Here is a 19356-nt window from a genome sequence, read left to right on the forward strand (position 1 = left end):
GGGCACTGGTTCTCCCATAAGACAACCAAGGACTATCTCAGACAGTGGAAAGACTATCGTCCTCTACTAGTCTTCATTCTTTGTAAATTTTCCTCCGTGGCCAAAGTGACAATGATTTTGTCAAGTAGCCTGGATCCAATAAAAAGGCAATAAAATGACAAAAGTGTTTATCATGAACAAATTAACTAAGCCTTGAGTAGATCAAAATATATCTAATTTTTAATGAACTTATCCAATTCAAAATATCCAATATAATGGTGATTATACAATTGTGGGAATTTAGATGACATCCCCAATATTCAGCCCTCTTAGCTCTTCCTCTCTCCATATACTTCAATTATTGAAAAATTTTGTAAAGGAAAATGAAAGAAATAAAATTATTATTATAGTTTACTATTGAAAAGCTTGTCTCTTTTTTATTAGTGTTATGATTCTGGTAATGATGATGATCTATCACTTATTGAGTATGAAGGAACCTATAATTGGCCTTTAATAAATATCTTAAAAATCATATCAACTCTATAATTATTATAGACATTTTACAAAGAAACTTAAAATTCAGATCTTATTTGTCCAGGTCCATCAGTAGAGCAGGGATGATAATTCAGAGTTTTCTGATTCCATAATGATTTCTACATTCCTAGGTATGAGCCAACCTCTCTTCCTTCAATTCTCATTGTCACCCCCAATATGCCCATTCCTTTTTTCAAAATCCATGGTATATTTATTTATTTACTCAAATCCTGTTGTCTCAGGTTTTTAGCAATGTGTTCATTCCCACTCATTGGCTGAGACGTTTATGGACAGCCCAGGAAATTACCTATCTAGTTCAGCAGCTTAAGTCTGGAGGCACTCACATCTAGCTCAGCAAGTAAGTACTAGGAAGAAAAAAAACTCCGCAACAAGCAAAGAGATTAACAGATTAATCCTATGGTTGAGGAGAGTATTTTTTTTTTTTCCTTTCCTTTGTTAAGGTAATAGGTGAGGTATGTGCTAAGGGATATTAAGCACCTGAGAACAGTAGTGACTGTTCGGGAGTTCACATAAGCCTCTGTAGGTTTCACATTTCCCCAGGGAGTTAGCCAGGAGATCCAGTTTAGATGGAGGAGAAAAGTAAGAAGGACCATCGGGCTTTGCTTAACCAAGGAGAGGAGAATGAACTGGTGAGTCTTCCCTTCTTTTTATTACAGGTTCCTCAAAGTAACTGAGCTGTGGGCAGGGGCTGTTGAAGTAGTGCTGGCTTTAGAACCTGGAGAGGTTTCAGTCTGGTAAGGCTCCTTGAGGTCCAGGGCAGTATTTTAGTGAGGGAACCTAATGGGCTGAGAAAGTGGGTCTTCTAGATGAGGGCACTCTTGCCATGCTAATAGGCATTGGACTGCATGAAGCCTCTGCTTCAGACATTTTGCAGAGTAATCAGGTGCACTCCTACATGAGGTGTTCCCTCCTCATCTTCTGGGTCTTAGTGCAATTGGACAAACTCAGGCAAAAACTGAAACTATTTTTTTATTATTCTTGTGTGTTTGTATGTATGTATAACTTATGTTCCCTGTGCGTTAGATGAAAGTCATGCTAGTTGCCTAGAAGGGTTTTAACCATCAAGTACTGAAGAAGGAATAGAGTGTGGAATGGGATTTAGCGCATATCTTAAAAAAGTTCTTACTTCTGCAATTCTTTTTCCCCCATTGCCTTTTCCACCAAAAATATATAAATCTTGAAAAATAATCATTGAAAGCTTGAAAACTCCGTGTCTATTTGGTGCTGACGGGTTACCTTTATTATCTTATTTGATCTGCAGAATTCAGTGAAGAAATTAATCCTATTTCATGGAAAAGAAATCTGAGACCAGGGAGGTTGAATAACTTGCAAGGTCAAAACCTGCAAGGGATAGGCTGGGTATCCAGCTCACTTCCTTCTGCCTTTACACCCCATATGTTTGTGCTGCAATAGTGTCTCCAGTTAGGTAACGGGAAAGGAGACAAAGAAAGAGGGGGATTTGGCAGAGAAGGTGCCTGGGAGGCAGAAAGGAACCCAGAAGATAGAGTTCATATATCAGAAGGTCTCCCAGTTCCCTATGAATTCTGTGGGAAATCCATCCATCTACCCTTGTTTGTTAGCCTAAGGGGGAAAAAAAAGTGATTTAATCAATTGCAGTGTTCAGTACAGCAACCCTGGCCACATGTGGGTTTTGAGCACTAGAAAAGTAGCTAGTTTGAAATGAAAGACACTGACTGTAATCTAAAATACACACAGGATTTTAAAGACTTGGTAAAAAACAAAAACAACCTATAAACTAACTCAATAATTTTTAAATTGGTTACACATTGAAATGACAATTTTTGGATTTGCTGGGTTAAATAATATATTATGAAAATTAATTTCACTTGCTGTTTTTTTTTTTTTTTTTACTGTGGCTGCTAGGAAATGTAAATAACCAATGTGGCTCCATGGGTTTGTCATTGATTTAGACAATGGAGTGGCACTTTGAAATCTTCAGACAAGGAATTCACAGAGTAAAAATCTACTCACCTGTGTTCACTCCAAACAGCTCTGTGCCAGTGCTGATTTTTTTTCAACATGCAGATAAGTGTTCATAAAAGCCTTTGGTTGCTCTTTATTTTTCTTTAATGAGGTGACCTATTTGTAAAATTCATAGCCTAGTATTTTAATTCTTTTAATCAGAGGCAGCACAGGTATCAAAGCAATAAGTAACAGGCCCGGCAACATAGTTTACTCTTTGTTGGTGATCAAACACTTCTAGAAACACCCACTAAAAAAATTCTATCAGGAATCTCACTACGCTGATGTCTTGTTGTCAGGGCATGTTGTCAGCAGGAAGTGGCTGTTGATTTTTTCTTCATAAATCTTACTTGTGAGCTTGGGTACAGAGCACAGATGCCAGTCCTACTCGGGTGGATCAGAACCCTGGGTGAGTTAGGTAGCCTTGGTGGGAACAGGGGTCACCCAGGTGCATAGGCTAAGAGGAAGCTGCCACCTAGCTCCAGGCACTGCTGTCCTGCAAGTCAACGTGACCGGTGCTGTCAGCTCTTCACAGTTTGAAAGGGAAGCCAGAAATCAATATGATTGTGTGAAATAGCCTTATTATAAATTTTGGAAACAAATTCTTTTTTTTCTTTTTTGATAATCGGTAGGCCAAACTAAGCCTGGGCATGGTCTACTCCCAGCCTTTGAGGGCTATCAGTCATGGCTTTTACAACCTCTCCTCACTTGTTTTTACTTTTCCAAAGGTTTCCCCATGGCCCACTCTGATTTCTATTTGCATTAATCATCTCAAGTCTAATCACTTGTGATCATGTGAGAGGATCTGAGGTGAAAACTACACACTGTTTGGGCAAATAATAAATTCATTCAATCAAACACCCATAAAGAACTTATTAGAGTGGGGAGGGCCTGTGAGATTATTCAAGTGCAGCCTGGAATCACTTTGCTGAGCTCAGCATAGATCTAAGCCATTGCACTAGCTTCCAGAGTTGGAGGAGAAAGGGAATGGAAGTTGAATCAATTACCAATGGCCAATGTCAATCATGCCTAGTTAATGAAGGCTCCACCAAAACGTAAAAGGCCTGGGCTGGGAGAGCTTTCTGGTTGATGAATATGTGGAGGTGCTGGGAGTTAGCCATGAGGAGAGGGCAGCTCAGTGCCTTTTCCAATCCTTGGCCTATCCATCTCTTCCTGAGTTATATCCTTTTATAATAAACCAGTGTTCTAGTAAGTAAAATATTTCTCTGAGTTCAATGAGCTACTCCAGCAAGTTAATCAAAGTTAAGGAGTGGGTTCTGGGAACCTCCAATTTGTAGCCAGTTGGTTAGAAGCATAGGTTGCTACCTGGACTTGCAACTGGTGTCTGGACTTGGGGAGAGGCAGTATTGTAGTACTGATCCCTCAACCTGTGGAATCTGATGCTATCTTCAGGTAGATAGTGTCAGAATTGAGCTGAATTGTAGGATGCCCAGCTGGTGTTTGAGAATTGTTTTGTGTTGTATGGGAAGGCCTTGCCTTCACCACACAATCATACATAGTGGGAAATGGGTCCAGGAACTCATGAGAGTCACCATGCTAGAAAAGTTAGTTCCTATTATCAAATAATGACAAAAGTGAAAGCGATTCAAGACATTTTATCCCACCAAAGGGCACTCCATGGCATGAATGCAGGACAAAGTATAGAAAACTATAATTAGCAATGCTTAGTAATTAGTGATAACTACCACAAATTACTACATGTGGCCAAGCCCAGGCAGTAATAGAGGGTGAGGAACAATGTCCACACTAACAGGGTCCATTGATACAGACAGTATTATCTTTGCATTAAAGCAGCGGTTCTCAACCTGTGGGTCGCGACCCCTTTGGCAGTCGAACGACCCTTTCACAGGGGTCGCCTAAGACCATCCTGCATATCAGATATTGACATTACGATTCATAACAGTAGCAACATTACAGTTATGAAGTAGCAACGAAAATAATTTTATGGTTGGGTCACAACATGAGGAACTGTATTTAAAGGGCCAGAAGGTTGAGAGCCACTGCATTAAAGAAAAGAACCTTGAAACATGGCAGAGTTAGAGATAAGAGAGCTTTAAGAATGCCCTCCTATCTAACACATGAAGGAACACAATTTGGCATGTCCAGATAAAGAAAACAAAGGGTAGATTGTGAATAATGAATAGAAACTTGGTGCTGTTATGGTTGTTTTTAAAAAGAAAGAAGCTAAAACATGATTAATTCTAGTCTCATGAAAGGACATAGAAATATTATCTTTCCTTGGCTCTGATTCAATGGACTGAAATTTGTGGCCTATGTAGAAAAAGGTAACTTACTCTAAGGTTATTAACTTCTCACCCATGGAAAAGCCCAACATGTCTTAGCAAAAAACTGACCTTGCCATTCACAGAAGGTAATAGTAATAATGAGAGTTATTTATGTCTTGGCTGAGTAAATTCAATTATAATCTTGTGCTGCTATGAGAATCTTTGGGTGAGTAAAAGTGTTATGAGCTATCATCCAGAATACCCATTCCAAGGACACTACTACTACTGTGCCTGTGCATGGTGGGCACACAACAAATATTTTTGATGGATAAACGCACAAATAGTGAACATAAGGACTAAAGGATTTACAAAAACTAAATAGTACTGTTCATAAGACCAGTCGTGCATAGATGCTAGTGCTCCTGATGCAATGAAAATCCAGGAGTAAGGACAGATGGTGACCAAGGGGATGGTTCCATATGACTAAGAGGATCCCCAACAGAGAATTTTGGAAAGAAACCATGTTTAGATGAAGCAGCACCTCATAATTCTTCTTTCCTGAGGAATTTAGCCAATTGGTTCTATCTTCGATGGCAACTGTAAAAGCTACCTATAAAAAAAGAAAGAAAAAGTAGTAATTGAAAAAGTGCCATTTATGGGCTAGAATTTCATATATGTTCTCATTTAATCCCTATGACCTAATACCTTAAATATCCACTTTATGACTAAGGAAATTGAGGCTCGGTTAAGTAACATATATAATATCACATTACATAACATCAGAGGGTATTCTACACTGTTTTCCTCCTGTACAAGTGAAGAAAGATTGTGCTGGCTTGTGTATATGTGTGTGTACATATGTGTGTATGCATGTGTGTTTGTGCATGCACACTCATATATATATGTGTATATATATATATATACACACACACACACACACACACATATATATGGTTATGACATCTAATTAATCTTTGAATCAATTTAGTATTTATCTTAAACTCATTTCTCAGTTTCACATATTACAAAGTTGAGTAGTTTTCTTTTTAGCCTGTATTAGACTTCAACTTGGACAATTTGTGCTCTGTGGTAAATGCAAAAATTCCATTTAAGCCATTTAAGGATCAACCACTTTTAGAAATACAACTTATGGTTTTGGCAAATAACATTGAGTTCTGAACATTGCCTGTGGTCAAATCAATTTACAATGGTTTGAAATTTTGTTGAACTGTATATTACTCAAGCTAATATTAACTCAACACATACTGTGTGCTCAAAGTGTTTCAGGAACTGAACTGCATATATTATCTTGTTAGTTTCTCACAACAATCCTAGAAGATAGTTGTTGTTATTTTCATTTATGGAGGAGGAAATTGAGTCATCAGGAGGAGTAAAGTGGATTGCCCAAGGTCGCTTTTTGTGGCTACACGGTAGAATATTTGAACTTGTTTTTTTCATGCCATATGCGCAGCTTTTAACTGCTATACCAGACTACTTCTACTTTTACAATCAACCACATTTCTCACAGGAGGAATCTAACCAGCTTTTAACTGCTATACCAGACTACTTCTGTTGCATTTTACAATCAACCACATTTCTCACAGGAGGAATCTAAAGTTTAGGGAATTTAAATCATTTATTGAGGTCACATTAATTAGTAAGTGATGGAGCAAGAAACAGAAATGCTGACTTCTAAAAGGCAATGGGGTTGGGGTGCAAAGAACAGAGGCTCTGCTGATAGGCTGCCACAGGGATCTAAAAGTCATGTGTGTATGTTATTGTTGCTCCTAATGCCTCTGCTTCTTCCTCACTCTGGGTTTAGAAAAGGTCATTAGGGCTGTGGTACCTCTCCTGGGATCTGGAATACAGAGTTCTAGTGGGAAACAAAAAAATAGGCGGACATCACTTCTTAGAGAGAATACAGTTCAAGTCTCCTTGAAGAAAGGCACACCTGTGTACTATTCAACTCAACTCATAGGTGGCGGCAGATCTGGAACACAGCCTGTTTCCATTACCAACCTTGACTCTATATTGCACAGCCACCATTTTCCTCCTTTGACTGACCTATTATCAAACCACCTGCTGACATTGACTGAGAGCTTGCTTTATGCTCAACACCTATCCCTCATTTAATCCTCACCACTGTTCTTCCAAGTGTATGTTATTAAAATTCCCTAAGTGCAGAAATGGAAGTGGAGACTTAGAGAAGTTAAATCTGGAGGTCACATAGGTCATAGGTGACAAAACTCACTTTACTACAAGAAACCATGTATAATGTGTTTGAGATTTTGATCCTCTGTCCCCAGTATCCTTACATTTACAAGACTTATGGATTCTACTTACCTTCCTCTGTTATGGTATAAATATTGCTCCTGGCTTCCTCCTCTACTCTGCATTTCTTAGTGGATTTTACTAGGAGTGTATAAATATTTAGGACAAATCTCAGGGACTCTTACTACATCAGAAGACTAGTCATTTAGAACAATTAACTTATACTTGAGATTTTCTAGTCAAAGTGGAAACACACAAACACGTTTAAGAGTATTTGGTTAAAAGAATGCCAGATAAAATAGTGATTCTTTTAGACAAAACCTCAAGTCCCATAGCCAGCACTATAACTTTTGGGAAGACTGAGAAATGGTCTAGAAAGAAATTTTACCAAGGATTATGAGGTCAGTTTATTAAAGAAGCAAAAACATTGCTTCTGTTCACTTTGCTCAATGAGCTACACATATCTGAACATTATGCTGACATTCACAAGTTCTTATTTATTTACTTACTTTTACATGATTAATTTTTTAACAGACGGAAAGAAATCTGACATTTTGATTGAGGTGTTCCAGCCATAAGCAGAGTCATTATCAGAAACCTCTTCCCCATCTCAGTGATTTTACCTCTTCTTTAAGGGAAGTCAGTTCTTCCCAATCACCTACACCAGGAAGCATCTACAGTCTCCCCAGGTCACCAAACCCCCCATTTCCCATAGAAGTCACTTCTCTGTCTCTCTCTTTCTTTATTCAGTTCTAATATTATGCTGCCGTTTTTTTCTTTCTCAATCTAATATTATTAAAATAGTTAAAATACCTTCTACCTGCTTGGAACAGTGTCTAATAAATAAATTCATTCCACTTTTCTAAAACATTTTAACATATAAATACAGTGGGTGTATTTATATAAATTTATAAAAATAGCCTGGCCAGTGTGGCTCAGTGGTTGAGCATGGACCCATGAACCAGGAGGTCATGGTTGGATTCCTGGTCAGGGCACAAGCCTGGGTTGAGGGCTCAATCCCTGATGTGGAGTGTGCAGGAGGCATCCAATGGTTCTCTTTCATCATTGATGTTTCTATCTCTCCATCTCCCTTCTTCTCTGAAATCAATAAAAACGTTTAAAAAAAGTTCATTTATCTTAATAACTTTTGTCAGTTTTGCTGAATTTGAACTGATCTAAGTAGAATTGTGCATTGCTTTATGATACTTCATTTACTCAATATAATGTCTGAAATGTTGTGTTTGTCAGAAGTTAATTCCTTTTTATTGTTTTGTAGTGTTCCATTGTATGTAAGCACAACATTTATTTATCTCTCTTCTGTTAATGTATTTTTAGATGTTTGAAGTTTGGGGCCCTATTGTCAATTTTTATTTTCATTCAGTTCAAAATATTTCCTAATGTTTGTTGTAATTTTTTATTTTACTCACTTGTGTTCAGAAATATGTTTCTTCGTTTCCAAACATTTGGGAATTTTAAAGTTATCATTCTGTTAATTTCTAATTTAATTATAATGCCATCATTACATAATGCAGTCAATTTAGGTAAATACTTTATGTGTACTTGAAAATAATTTGAATCATGCAGTTTGGGGCTGTGATTTTCTGTATTTGTTAACTAGGACAATTTAGTTAATGAGGTTGTTCAAACTTCCGGTAGTCTTACTGTTTTTGTTTTCTTTTTGTCTACTTGTCTTATCAGTTATTGAGAAATGAGAATGGATTTAATTCCTATCAATTTTACTTTATAAATTTGGAAATTATGTTTATAGGTGCACAAAAATTTAGGATTATTGTCTTCCTGTTGATCATTTAGCTTATGAAATGTCCTTTTTCTCATAATATTTCTTTCCCTAAAGTCAATTTTATCTGATATGAATATAGCTGTACCAATTTTCTTTTGTTAGTCTTTGCATGGCACCTTTCCCCTTTTTTCCTCCTTCTACACTATCTGCTTCTTTTAAGTAATTCATGTCTGCTTCTTTATATTTAAAATATGTCTCTTGTTAGCAGCACATAGTGGTTCTTCTTTTATTATTTTAGTCTGACAATCTTTGCTTTCAATCACACAATTAAAGTCATTTACAGTTAATGTAATTACTGATATAATCGAGTTAAACTTCATAATATTGTTCTTTGTTTTCCACCTATTCAACCTGTTCTTTGTTATTTTCTTCACTTAACATTATATCACAGAATGTCCCATGTGTTTACCTTGACTTTATGCATTTTGTTTTTAATGGCTCCTCAATAGTCCATTGTTTTGATGTGTCACATCTTACTGCATCATTAGTTATCATTTTGTTCTTTTTTTTTAATATATATTTTATTGATTTTTTTACAGAGAGGAAGGGAGAGGGATAGAGAGTTAGAAACATTGATGAGAGAGAAACATCGATCAGCTGCCTCCTGCACACCCCCTACTGGGGATGTGCCCGCAACCAAGGTACATGCCCTTGACCAGAATCGAACCTGGGACCCTTCAGTCCGCAGGCCAACGCTCTATCCACTGAGCCAAACTGGTTACGGCTCATTTTGTTTTTTCTTTTTTTTGTTTTTTTTTTGATTTTTTTTTTAATTAAATCTTTATTGTTCAGGTTACATTTGTTCCTCTTTTTTTCCCCCCCATAACTCCCCTCCTCCCAGTTCCCACCCCACCCTCCGCCCTCACTCCCCACCCACTGTCCTCATCCATAGGTGCACGATTTTTGTCCAGTTTCTTCCCGCATCTCCCATTCCCCTTTCCCCCCCAAGAATAGTCAGTCCATTCCCTTTCTATGTCCCTGATTCATTATAATCACCAGTTCATTCTGTAAATCAGATTATTTATTCACTTGATTCTTAGATTCACTCGTTGATAGATGCATGTTTGTTGTTCACAATTTGTATCTTTACCTTTTTCTTCTTCCTCCTCTTAAAGGATACCTTTCAGCATTTCGTATAATACTGGTTTAGTGGTGATGAACTCCTTTAGCTTTTCCTTATCTGTGAAGCTCTTTATCTGACCTTCAATTCTGAATGATAGCTTTGCTGGATAAAGTAATCTTGGTTGTAGGTTCTTGGTATTCAGCACTTTGAATATTTCTTGCCATTCCCTTCTGGCCTGCAAAGTTTCTGTTGAGAAATCAGCTGACAGTCGTATGGGTATTCCCTTGTAGGTAATTGAGACTCTTTCTCTTGCTGCTTTTAAGATTCTCTCTTTGTCTTTTGCTCTTGGCATTTTAATTATGATGTGTCTTGGTGTGGTCCTCTTTGGATTCCTTTTGTTTGGGGTTCTCTGCGCTTCTTGGACCTGTAAGTCCATTTCTTTCACCAGGTGGGGGAAGTTTTCTGCCATTATTTCTTCAAATAGGTTTTCAATATCTTGCTGTCTCTCATCTTCTGGCACCCCAATGATTCTGATGTTGGTACGCTTGAAGCTGTCCCAGAGGCTCCTTACACTATCTTCGTATTTTCGGATTCTTTTTTCATTTTGCTTTTCCGGTTGGGTGTTTTTTGCTTCTTCGCATTTCAAATCTTTGACTTGATTCTTGCGCTCCTCTGGTCTGCTATTGGGTGTCTGTATAATATTCTTTATTTCAGTCCGTGTATGCTTAATTTCTAGTTGGTTCTTTATCATAGCATCGAGGGTCTCATTAGTTTTCGTGACTCTCTCCTCAAGTTTATTGACAGCTTCTAGCACATTTTTGCAAGCCCTCAAAATTGCGATTTTTAGCTCTATATCCTCCATTTCTGTCATGTTTTTTTGTCTCCGCATTTTTTATGCTTTCTTGGTGCACCCCCTAGTGGTCTTTGTGCGCAGTCTTGTTCTAGTTGAGCCTTGATTGTTGTAGTTAATACTAGAGGGATTTGACCACCAGGCCGACTGGCTGTGTGAATCAGCTGTGTCTGCCGCGGAAAACTTCTGTCCTCTGGGGAGGTGCTAATCTAGCCTTTGCCTGAGGCGATCCGGCAAATGGCTCTGCGCAGGGCTTGGGCGGGGCGGGCTCAACAGGGCGGGCGGAGGGAGCCGTTATGGTGCCCTCAGTCCTGTTCCCAGAGGCTCTGCTTCTCAGAACCCCAGGAACCGCTGCAAACCTCGGAGAGAAAGCTGCCTTCCAACTGATGCCAGACACTCCCGCTTCTCCCGTTTGGGTCCGAGTCCCCAGCGATTCGCCCGTATCTGGAGCTCAGAGTCTGAGACTCCCCCCTGACCGAAAACGACAACCGCGCTCTCAGCCACCAGCCCGCTTTGCGCGCGCACCTCCGCACCTGAGTATTTTCCACACTGCGCCTCCTCTGAGCCTCGGTGTGCTGTTATTTTTCCTTCTAGTTGAAGAGTCTCTCCTCAGCCAGCCTTCCTGTGGTTCTGGGTGATGTCCGTTCCGTCTTTTAGTTGTATTTTTGAAGTGGTTGTTTGCGGCAGCAGTCTCCGGTGTTTACCTATGCCGCCATCTTGGTCTCTCCTCATTTTGTTTTTTCAATAACTTTTGTTGTTACAGATAATTCTGCACTAAACATCTTTATATACACAAATTTCTACTTTATGCATATTTTCTTAAGGTGTATTTTTTAGGGTGTGTTTTCTTAGGGTATGGAATCATGGATTCAAGGAATAGAAACATCCTTATAATTCTTGATACAATTTGATATAATTCTTGTCACCTTGCTTTTCCTAAATAATTATTCTAATTTATAAGCTTATTAGCAGTATGTAGCTGTAGTGGTTTCATTGCAGCCTTGCCAGCATTATGAGTTCCTTTTTTAAAATAAAAAGTTGTTGTATAAAAAAGAATGGAAAGGAATCAGAATTGTGATTACCAATGTCATTGATGTGGGTACATAAACAGAAATGGGAAAAGTCATTTACAGATGTCATTTTTACTATAAGCTGGACTAAAATTTCTAACTCTTCTTCATCTATTTTGCACACACTTGGGCTTTGGCAATAAACCCCTCTATATCACTTAGTAAAATAAGTGAGACCTTTAAGCTGTCTTTTGAAAGTTTTTCATGTCCACAAATAATCTCTTAATTTATATCTTCCTACTGGTACAGTTATTAATACTTTCAATTATTTATGACATAATATGTGAACTGGCACATACATTTTATTTGATAAAACTAATAAAACTATAAATAAGTAAATTCACAAATAAAACCAAAACAGGTTTATAGAATCAGAAGGAAGTTTAGGGAGAAAGGAGACCAACTGAAAATATGCTTAAAAGCAGAATGAACACATGCTTCTAAGTAACGTTTAAACCTTAGTGTGAATAATCTCAAAATACAGTGGCTGCATCACTAAACTTAATGAACATCTTTCCTCAGGTGGGTGATAGTGCTGAGGAACAGTGGAAAGGAACTCTTAAAATTGTAATTTCTTTGCAGAGCACTTGAGGAGACATTATCTCATTTGAGCATAAGTACCCTATAAGGCACATATTTCTACTCTATTTTTTTTTTTTTTTGTATAGGAGTAAATTGGGATTCCCTAGAGGTGAAAGGATTTACCTAAGTTCACATAACTGATAACTGGCAGGCAGGTGACTCAAGTTTACATTTTTGTTTCTTAAGCCTGTGACCTCTCCACTATGTTTAAGGATTGCTTTCAACACTTGTTATTAAAATCTTCATCTACCACAGAGTTATTAGAAAAACTTAATGAAAATAACCATATTGAAGATGAAAACTTTTCCAAAGAATACAGCCAAGAGATTTATTATAACATAATCTAAACTGGTATAAAATTCAGAAGATTCTATTATTTGAAAGTGCTTCAGAAACTCAGTGAAAACTTACTGCCTTGACATTACAGCTCTATGATCTGGACATAGGAGTTCAGAGTCATAGAAAAACACACACACAAATAATAGCAGAACCTAAAATCATAGTGTAGCATCAATGTTATTCATAATCAGCATCCCTTAGGCTCTTCCAAATACACTAAAAATCTAGGCTGCTTTATTGGAAAAATTTGACAAGTAATATTGTATAAATTTAAGGTAGCACATTTCTTTAATCCTATATAATAAAAGCCTAATATGCTAAGTGTCCAGTCGTCCAGTCGTCTGTTCAACCAATCAAAGTGTAACATTTTAATGATGTGCTAAGGCCGCTCAACTGCTCGCTATGACGTGCACTGACCACCAGGGGGCAGATGTTCCAACCAGTAGGTTAGCTGGCTGCTGGGGTCTGGCCAATTGGGACTGAGCAAGACCAGCCAGACACGCCCTGGAGCCCTCCCACCATACCTCCCTGGCTGGCCACCTCCCACATCCCTCCCCAGCCCCGATTGTGCACTGGTGGGGTCCCTCAGCCTGGCCTGCACCCTCTTGCAATCCGGGACCCCTCAGGGGATGTCAGAGAGCTGGTTTTGTTTTGGTGCAATCCCACAGGCCAGGCCGAAGGACCCCACTGGTGCACGAATTTGTGCACCGGGCCTCTAGTATACTTATATACTGTAATATGGTTGCTGATGTAATATATATCACATTACATACTTATAGTACAATATTATTGTCTATGTTCATTAAATCTCTATGGCTATTTTTGTACTCATTATAGATTTGTACCTTTAGACACCATCACTCTTATTCCCCACCCATCAATCCCCTGGTTACCACCATTTTATTGTCTGAAAAATATAGTTTTAGAAATAAAATTTAAAAAAACTATACAGTACTGTGAATCTTCATTGTAGAAGATGGAAACTATAAATTGGCTTTAAACAAACAAATATATTATTTTGGGCTACTTGTTTTCCCCTAAAATTGCATCTTAAGTCTTTATTCAATTTATAAACAAATATTAACTAACCTATTACTAAAAGTAGAACTATTTCATCAAGTTACTCTTTGAGTGAATACCTTTAAGCTGTCTTTTGAAAGTCTTTCATGTCACAAATAGTCTCTTAATTTATATCATCCTACTGGTTCAGAAAGTAGTAGAGTTAATACTTTCAATTCTTCTCAATCCTGTTATCATTAAACAAAGCTGAATTTGAATGAATTTGAATTAAGTGTGGATCATATTCTGTCATTATTTTATCATCTTCCTCTAGTAAATTGATATTAATACTTTTTAAAAAACTTATACTTAAAGAAAATAGAACTGGTAGAGAGCATGAAGTATTTTATAAAATTATGTGGTGACTCTTAAGAATATTTAGAACCAAATAATTCTGACCCTTCCTTGCTTTTCCTGTCTAATGTCTTAGTTCCATATGCCAGGGTAGTAAAATGAGCCCCCACTTTTTTTACTCTATCAGCTGACAGCTGTAAGCAATCAATCTAATTCAACCAGCCAAAGCCAGAATTCTCTTCCCATCAACACGCCCACATCTAAAGTCTGTTTCTAGGAACAAAATGATATGTTTATGTGAAAAAATAAAGATAGAGTGATCTTTTATTTCTCTGCAGGAGGTGTTTGGTTACCAGACCCAGAGTCTTCGCAGAGCCATCTGCCTTACAGCATCGGTGCTGACGTGTGGGGTCCTTCTGCTGGTGTTCTACTGGAGGCCCCAGTGGAGAGTGTGGGCCACTTGCATCCCGTGCCCCTTGCAAGAAGCAGATACTGTTCTGCTAAGGACAACTGTGGGTACCCTATTGTGTTGCATTTGTGGCACAACCAATGACTGGCTAGCACTTCAGAGGGGAAAGCTTTCTTCATTTAAAGAATTTTCCTGTCCCAAAATAGGAGATGGCAAAACCACCTTTGCAATCTATTTGACATCTCTTATTTTAACCCAGGAATAAAGGCCATTTCTTGCATGTCAGACTGGAGAAATTTCTACCATGTCAGGATAGTTGGCAATGCTCTTAGCAATTACATGAACAGTGGCTGCCAGTGTTACAGCTCTTAGAAACATAACAAGGGAATGATCGTTCAATCTTTTCAAAAGTATGTATTCTGAGGGAAATTAGACATTTAAACATGTAGATGTGATTTTGAGGTAGCCAGAAACTATTTTCTGAATAGGAAGTTTTCCTGAAAAGTCTATTTTTCTCTTTATTCTCCAGCACAGTGGTTCTCAAATTTTAGTGCAAGTCAGAATCACCTGTAGGGCTCTTTAAAACACAGACTGTTGGCCTTCACACCAGAAGTTCTGATTCAGTAGGTTTTGGGTGGGACTGAGAATTTGCATTTCTAGCAACTTCCAAGATAATGTTGTTGCTCTTGTCTGTAGTCCAACCTTTAAGAAACACTGGTCTGGCACTTGGCAGGGATTTGGTTGATTGAGTGCCTTACTGAATAACAGTTGAGAATTTCACAGGCTGGATTGTCATATCTAGGATGAATTTCAAAGATATATCAGGAAGAAAGTGATCTACCTCTACTTATCCACACTGAAGTTTCCTATAAGCAAGAACCCGGAAGAGCCCCTTGTAGCTGACCGCCACTCTGTCATAAACCATGCCATATTGAAACCAGAATTAAAAGTAAGTTATTTTAAGACTGCATTGTTATGGCAAGTTTTTTCCTAAATAAGTAATGTAAGTGTTTATTACTTACATTAATTGGGAATTATAGCTACCTATTAACAAAAGGGAGGGCTGTGTGGGGACCTTCATTAAACAAGCCTCCCCTTCCCTGATAAGCTTGACTTTGTGAATGACATATTTCCTATCACATTTGTCATTTCAGCTACGATGTATCCAAGTGCAGAAAATTAGGTATGTTTGGGACAACTTGGAGAAGAGATTTCAGAAAGTGGGGTAAGTCTGACTTCTTGGTTCTGCATCAGGATATAAGGGAAGAACACTGATTTGTTGCATGCCATGAACTGAAGTGTGGTTCCTGTCCTGACTGCATCCTAGGTTGCTGGAAGACAGCCACTCCTGCTATGACATCCATCACATGTTCGGCCTGGGTCTGACCCATGAAGAGCGGGAGGTCAGGTAAGGTTTGCAGTACCCCCTGAGAGAATGCTGCCAGCAGAAAGTGTAATATCAAATGGCGTGTGCTCAGTGAATTGTTGGCATAATGCTTCATCAACTTCATATAATCCAAGCTCATTTGCTGGTATCAGAGGAGATATTCTAAATTGTTCACATCATGGGCAAACTTATTAAAAAGAAAAGACTAAAAGAACCATGCAATCCAATAACATTTGATCCTTTCTTTCAGGATTGTACAATAGTTTTCTCTGTGTTGTCTTTTTAATTTTTTTCTCAAAAACGTTTTGAGTCATTTCATAAACATCAGCTTCTTAATCCTCCCATCATCAGAGAGACAAAGACAGTATTATGATTGCATTTTACTTTAAAGAACAGCCCTTGGAGATGAGGATTTTGTTTGTTCAGTTGGTTGTGTCATTCACTATTGTATTTGCAGCACCTGGGACAGTGCCTGATTCATGATAGGAGCTCGACAGATATTTGTGGAATGAATGAATGAGTACATGAATGCATTCATGGATCTATTAACAAAATGCCTCTAATATGCCAGGCAGTTTGCAAGACACTAGGGATGTCAAAACAAATAAGACTTAGTCATCATCCCAGGGACATTTACTGACTAGAGAAAAAGAATAGTTGTACGATTGTGAGAATGATATCTCTAGTAGCACATAGGTTAAGAATAATGGCAGTAGCATAGGAAATGCTTATGCTATGCATTAACTCACTGTGCTCTAGAATCCTCACTTTCCTCATCTATAAACCAAAGTGGAAAATCCTGGTGAATCTGCAAGAAAACCACTGCAAACCTTCCCCAAAATTTTAATAAGCAGCTTCATTTCTTGCCCAATTTTAGGGACATTATCTGCCTGACATTCTTTGTGGTCAGGCAGAAACACTAATTCTAAAGCTAAGAAGACATTTGGTGCTTAAAATACAGGTCCTTGAACTCCACTCCCACAATTCTGATTTAGTAGGTAGAAGGTAGAAGTAGTGATAAGAGAAGAAACTGCTTATTTATCAGGCACCCTCATAATTCTTATGCACCCCAAGTCTGAGAATTGCTCATCTATTGTTTGTAAGTTTTCTCTTTGAACACTATGAAAAAATGAAGCAAGCATCTATACTATGACGATATTGCAAAATGCCTTTGAAATGGTATCATTACATGAGATTTCAGATGCAATGCTTAATATATTGAGTACAAAAAGTTTTCAAACTCATTAAAACATATTGATTTAATAGCATTAAGCACAAGACTTTAAAAGATTGATCTAGGGCATTTAGGAAATCTAGTTGATAAATGTAGATATATTGTAGAGAAAACCATTTCTGCAGGAAAGATTTCCATCAGTGCAGCCACCTCACATGTCCCTATTTATCAAGCCCAGGCTTTGATAAACATCATACATAATTAAATTTAAATCTGCTCCACACAATAAAGAACTTGACAATCTAATAAACAAGACAGAGTACAGTTTTCCAAATACAAAGAATTGAGGAGATAATCTACTTATAAACATATAGGCATATTTTATTTTATGGGCTTATCTCTTTGGAGGGTAATGGCAATAAATAGAATATGGAACATTTTATCCCTATTTTTTCCTTCATTTTTTAATGTAAAACTAACCTTTTAAAAAATAAATCTGACTGGTTGAGTGATATCAATTTCCTTGGGCTTGCTTGCATGAAAAGTAAGGGCATGATATGAGAAATAAAGGAAGGGAAATACCCAAAAATCTCGGATGATGAAAATCCACAGTCTAAATTTAGTCTCTTATTTAGCCTTCCAAGTAGCCAACAAAGGAGAGAAAATACACAGATTTACATAGTTCTCACTTTTAAGTAGCAAAAAGTAAATCAGGGCATGAAAAGAGATACCTTTTTCCATGGAGAGAATTTGTCAAAGGGCATCAGAATGAAAGCAAGATTATTCCAGGAGGTTTCATGCTCCTAGCTTCACTCATTCATGAACTCAACGCAAGATTTCTTCTTGGAATTGGTCCTCAACAGGTTCATGGACACTTGAGTTAATTCTCTTATCTCATGGAAACAGGGCCCTATGGGAAGACCAAGTCTACTCACTCCCCATCCATCTCATAGTCTTCCTATTAGGGCAGTTTTTAAATTGAGCATCTCTTCATTTTCTCTTCACTCAGCCCATGCCTTCTCTTGCCTCCTTTGTTTAATCTCCTAAAAAGACAAGGGGAACTTTCTGGCAGTGGAGATAGCAGGCACCTCCTAATGGCATTAGCTCCAAACAATTTACCTTCTTGGTAACCCAGCTCTCTGAAGGAAAAAAAGCTTTGATGGGTAGAGTTTGCCAATTTCTGTAATGGAACTACTCTCACCATGGCTGATTTCCATCCAATGGTGTGACATCCCTGAATGTGGAGTGAAAAAGAGATGCTTACCTTAGGCTCAGTGGTTCTGCAGGGCCAAACTTAATTTTCAACATTTGTCACACCATTGAGCAAAAAGGCATGCCTGTTAGTACCAGAGGAAAGCAATTCTATTAATGCTCATCCCCAAGCTGGTGGAAGCTTTCCAGGAGAAGAGAGATTATTGAAACAGAGAGAAAGAAGAATCAAGAGGGAGGCAGGAGAGATAAAGGGATTAGGGCTGCTTTGAGACCCTACTCTTTTACTCCTCAGATCTTGTGGGTAGCAAAAGTCAGAACAGAAATCATGCTTTTATACCATGACTTTTATCCCCTTCACAAGCTCTGTTCCTAGAAAACATTCCAATTATAGACACTCATGCTTAGGAAGGAAGCGTTGGTTGGAGTAGAGGAGAGAGGCAATGTTTAACATTTAGTTAGAAGTTAATAAATTACTTAAAATATTATAGTTTTCATGGGGTATTTAGTACAAATTGAATGAGCCATTGAGATCCACATTCTCTTTTAGATAAATTGTATTTGTCACATCCTTGGTTCTGTGGGTATGAGTCCATTCAAGATGTAAAATCATTTAACCTCAGTGCCTTGTTCAGAGCAAAGGACTATGGTGACACCAGTAAGCCCAAGGCTTGGGTCACCCTGGGGAGATCCTGCCTGGGTTTTCTCAGCCCCCACCTCCACCCCTTGCCCTCCTGGTCTTCTGCTTTCCAGACCCTCATGCGTGGGAATTTTTAAAAACTCTATAAATCTGCTTCCTAAAAACTCCAGAGTTGACAGAGTGTGTCATGGCATGGCATTAACTGCTTGGAAAACTACAAGTCTCCCACTCTATTGGTGGCTTATCAAAATGGAAGCAGAGCAGTCATATGTAGCTTGAAAAAAGCTCACTAGTAATTCTAACACAGTCCTTCTCTGGTCAGGACCACTCTAGTCTTCATCAAGTGGAGCCTAAAGTGTCTAGCACACAACATATTCTCAGCAATTATCCTATATAATAAAAGGCTAATATGCAAATCGACTGAATGACCAATTGTTATGACACA

General features: G+C 38.1%; 1 protein-coding gene across 1 annotated transcript in view; it reads left to right on the forward strand.

Annotated features, from left to right (window-relative positions):
- The first annotated feature begins 883 nt into the window (after positions 1-883).
- The window catches only part of ATP13A5 (ATPase type 13A5), a 106977-nt gene continuing 88504 nt past the window's right edge, over positions 884-19356 (forward strand). Inside the window, exons 1-5 of the mRNA XM_005873204.2 lie at positions 884-1163; positions 14431-14604; positions 15304-15450; positions 15656-15726; positions 15829-15909. Coding sequence (XP_005873266.1) covers positions 1101-1163; positions 14431-14604; positions 15304-15450; positions 15656-15726; positions 15829-15909 — 536 coding nt within the window. The 5' untranslated portion in view covers positions 884-1100. The remainder of the gene's footprint in view (positions 1164-14430; positions 14605-15303; positions 15451-15655; positions 15727-15828; positions 15910-19356) is intronic.

The sequence above is a fragment of the Myotis brandtii genome, unplaced genomic scaffold (genome assembly GCF_000412655.1).
Source record: "Myotis brandtii unplaced genomic scaffold, ASM41265v1 scaffold4, whole genome shotgun sequence".
Classification (NCBI taxonomy): domain Eukaryota; kingdom Metazoa; phylum Chordata; class Mammalia; order Chiroptera; family Vespertilionidae; genus Myotis; species Myotis brandtii.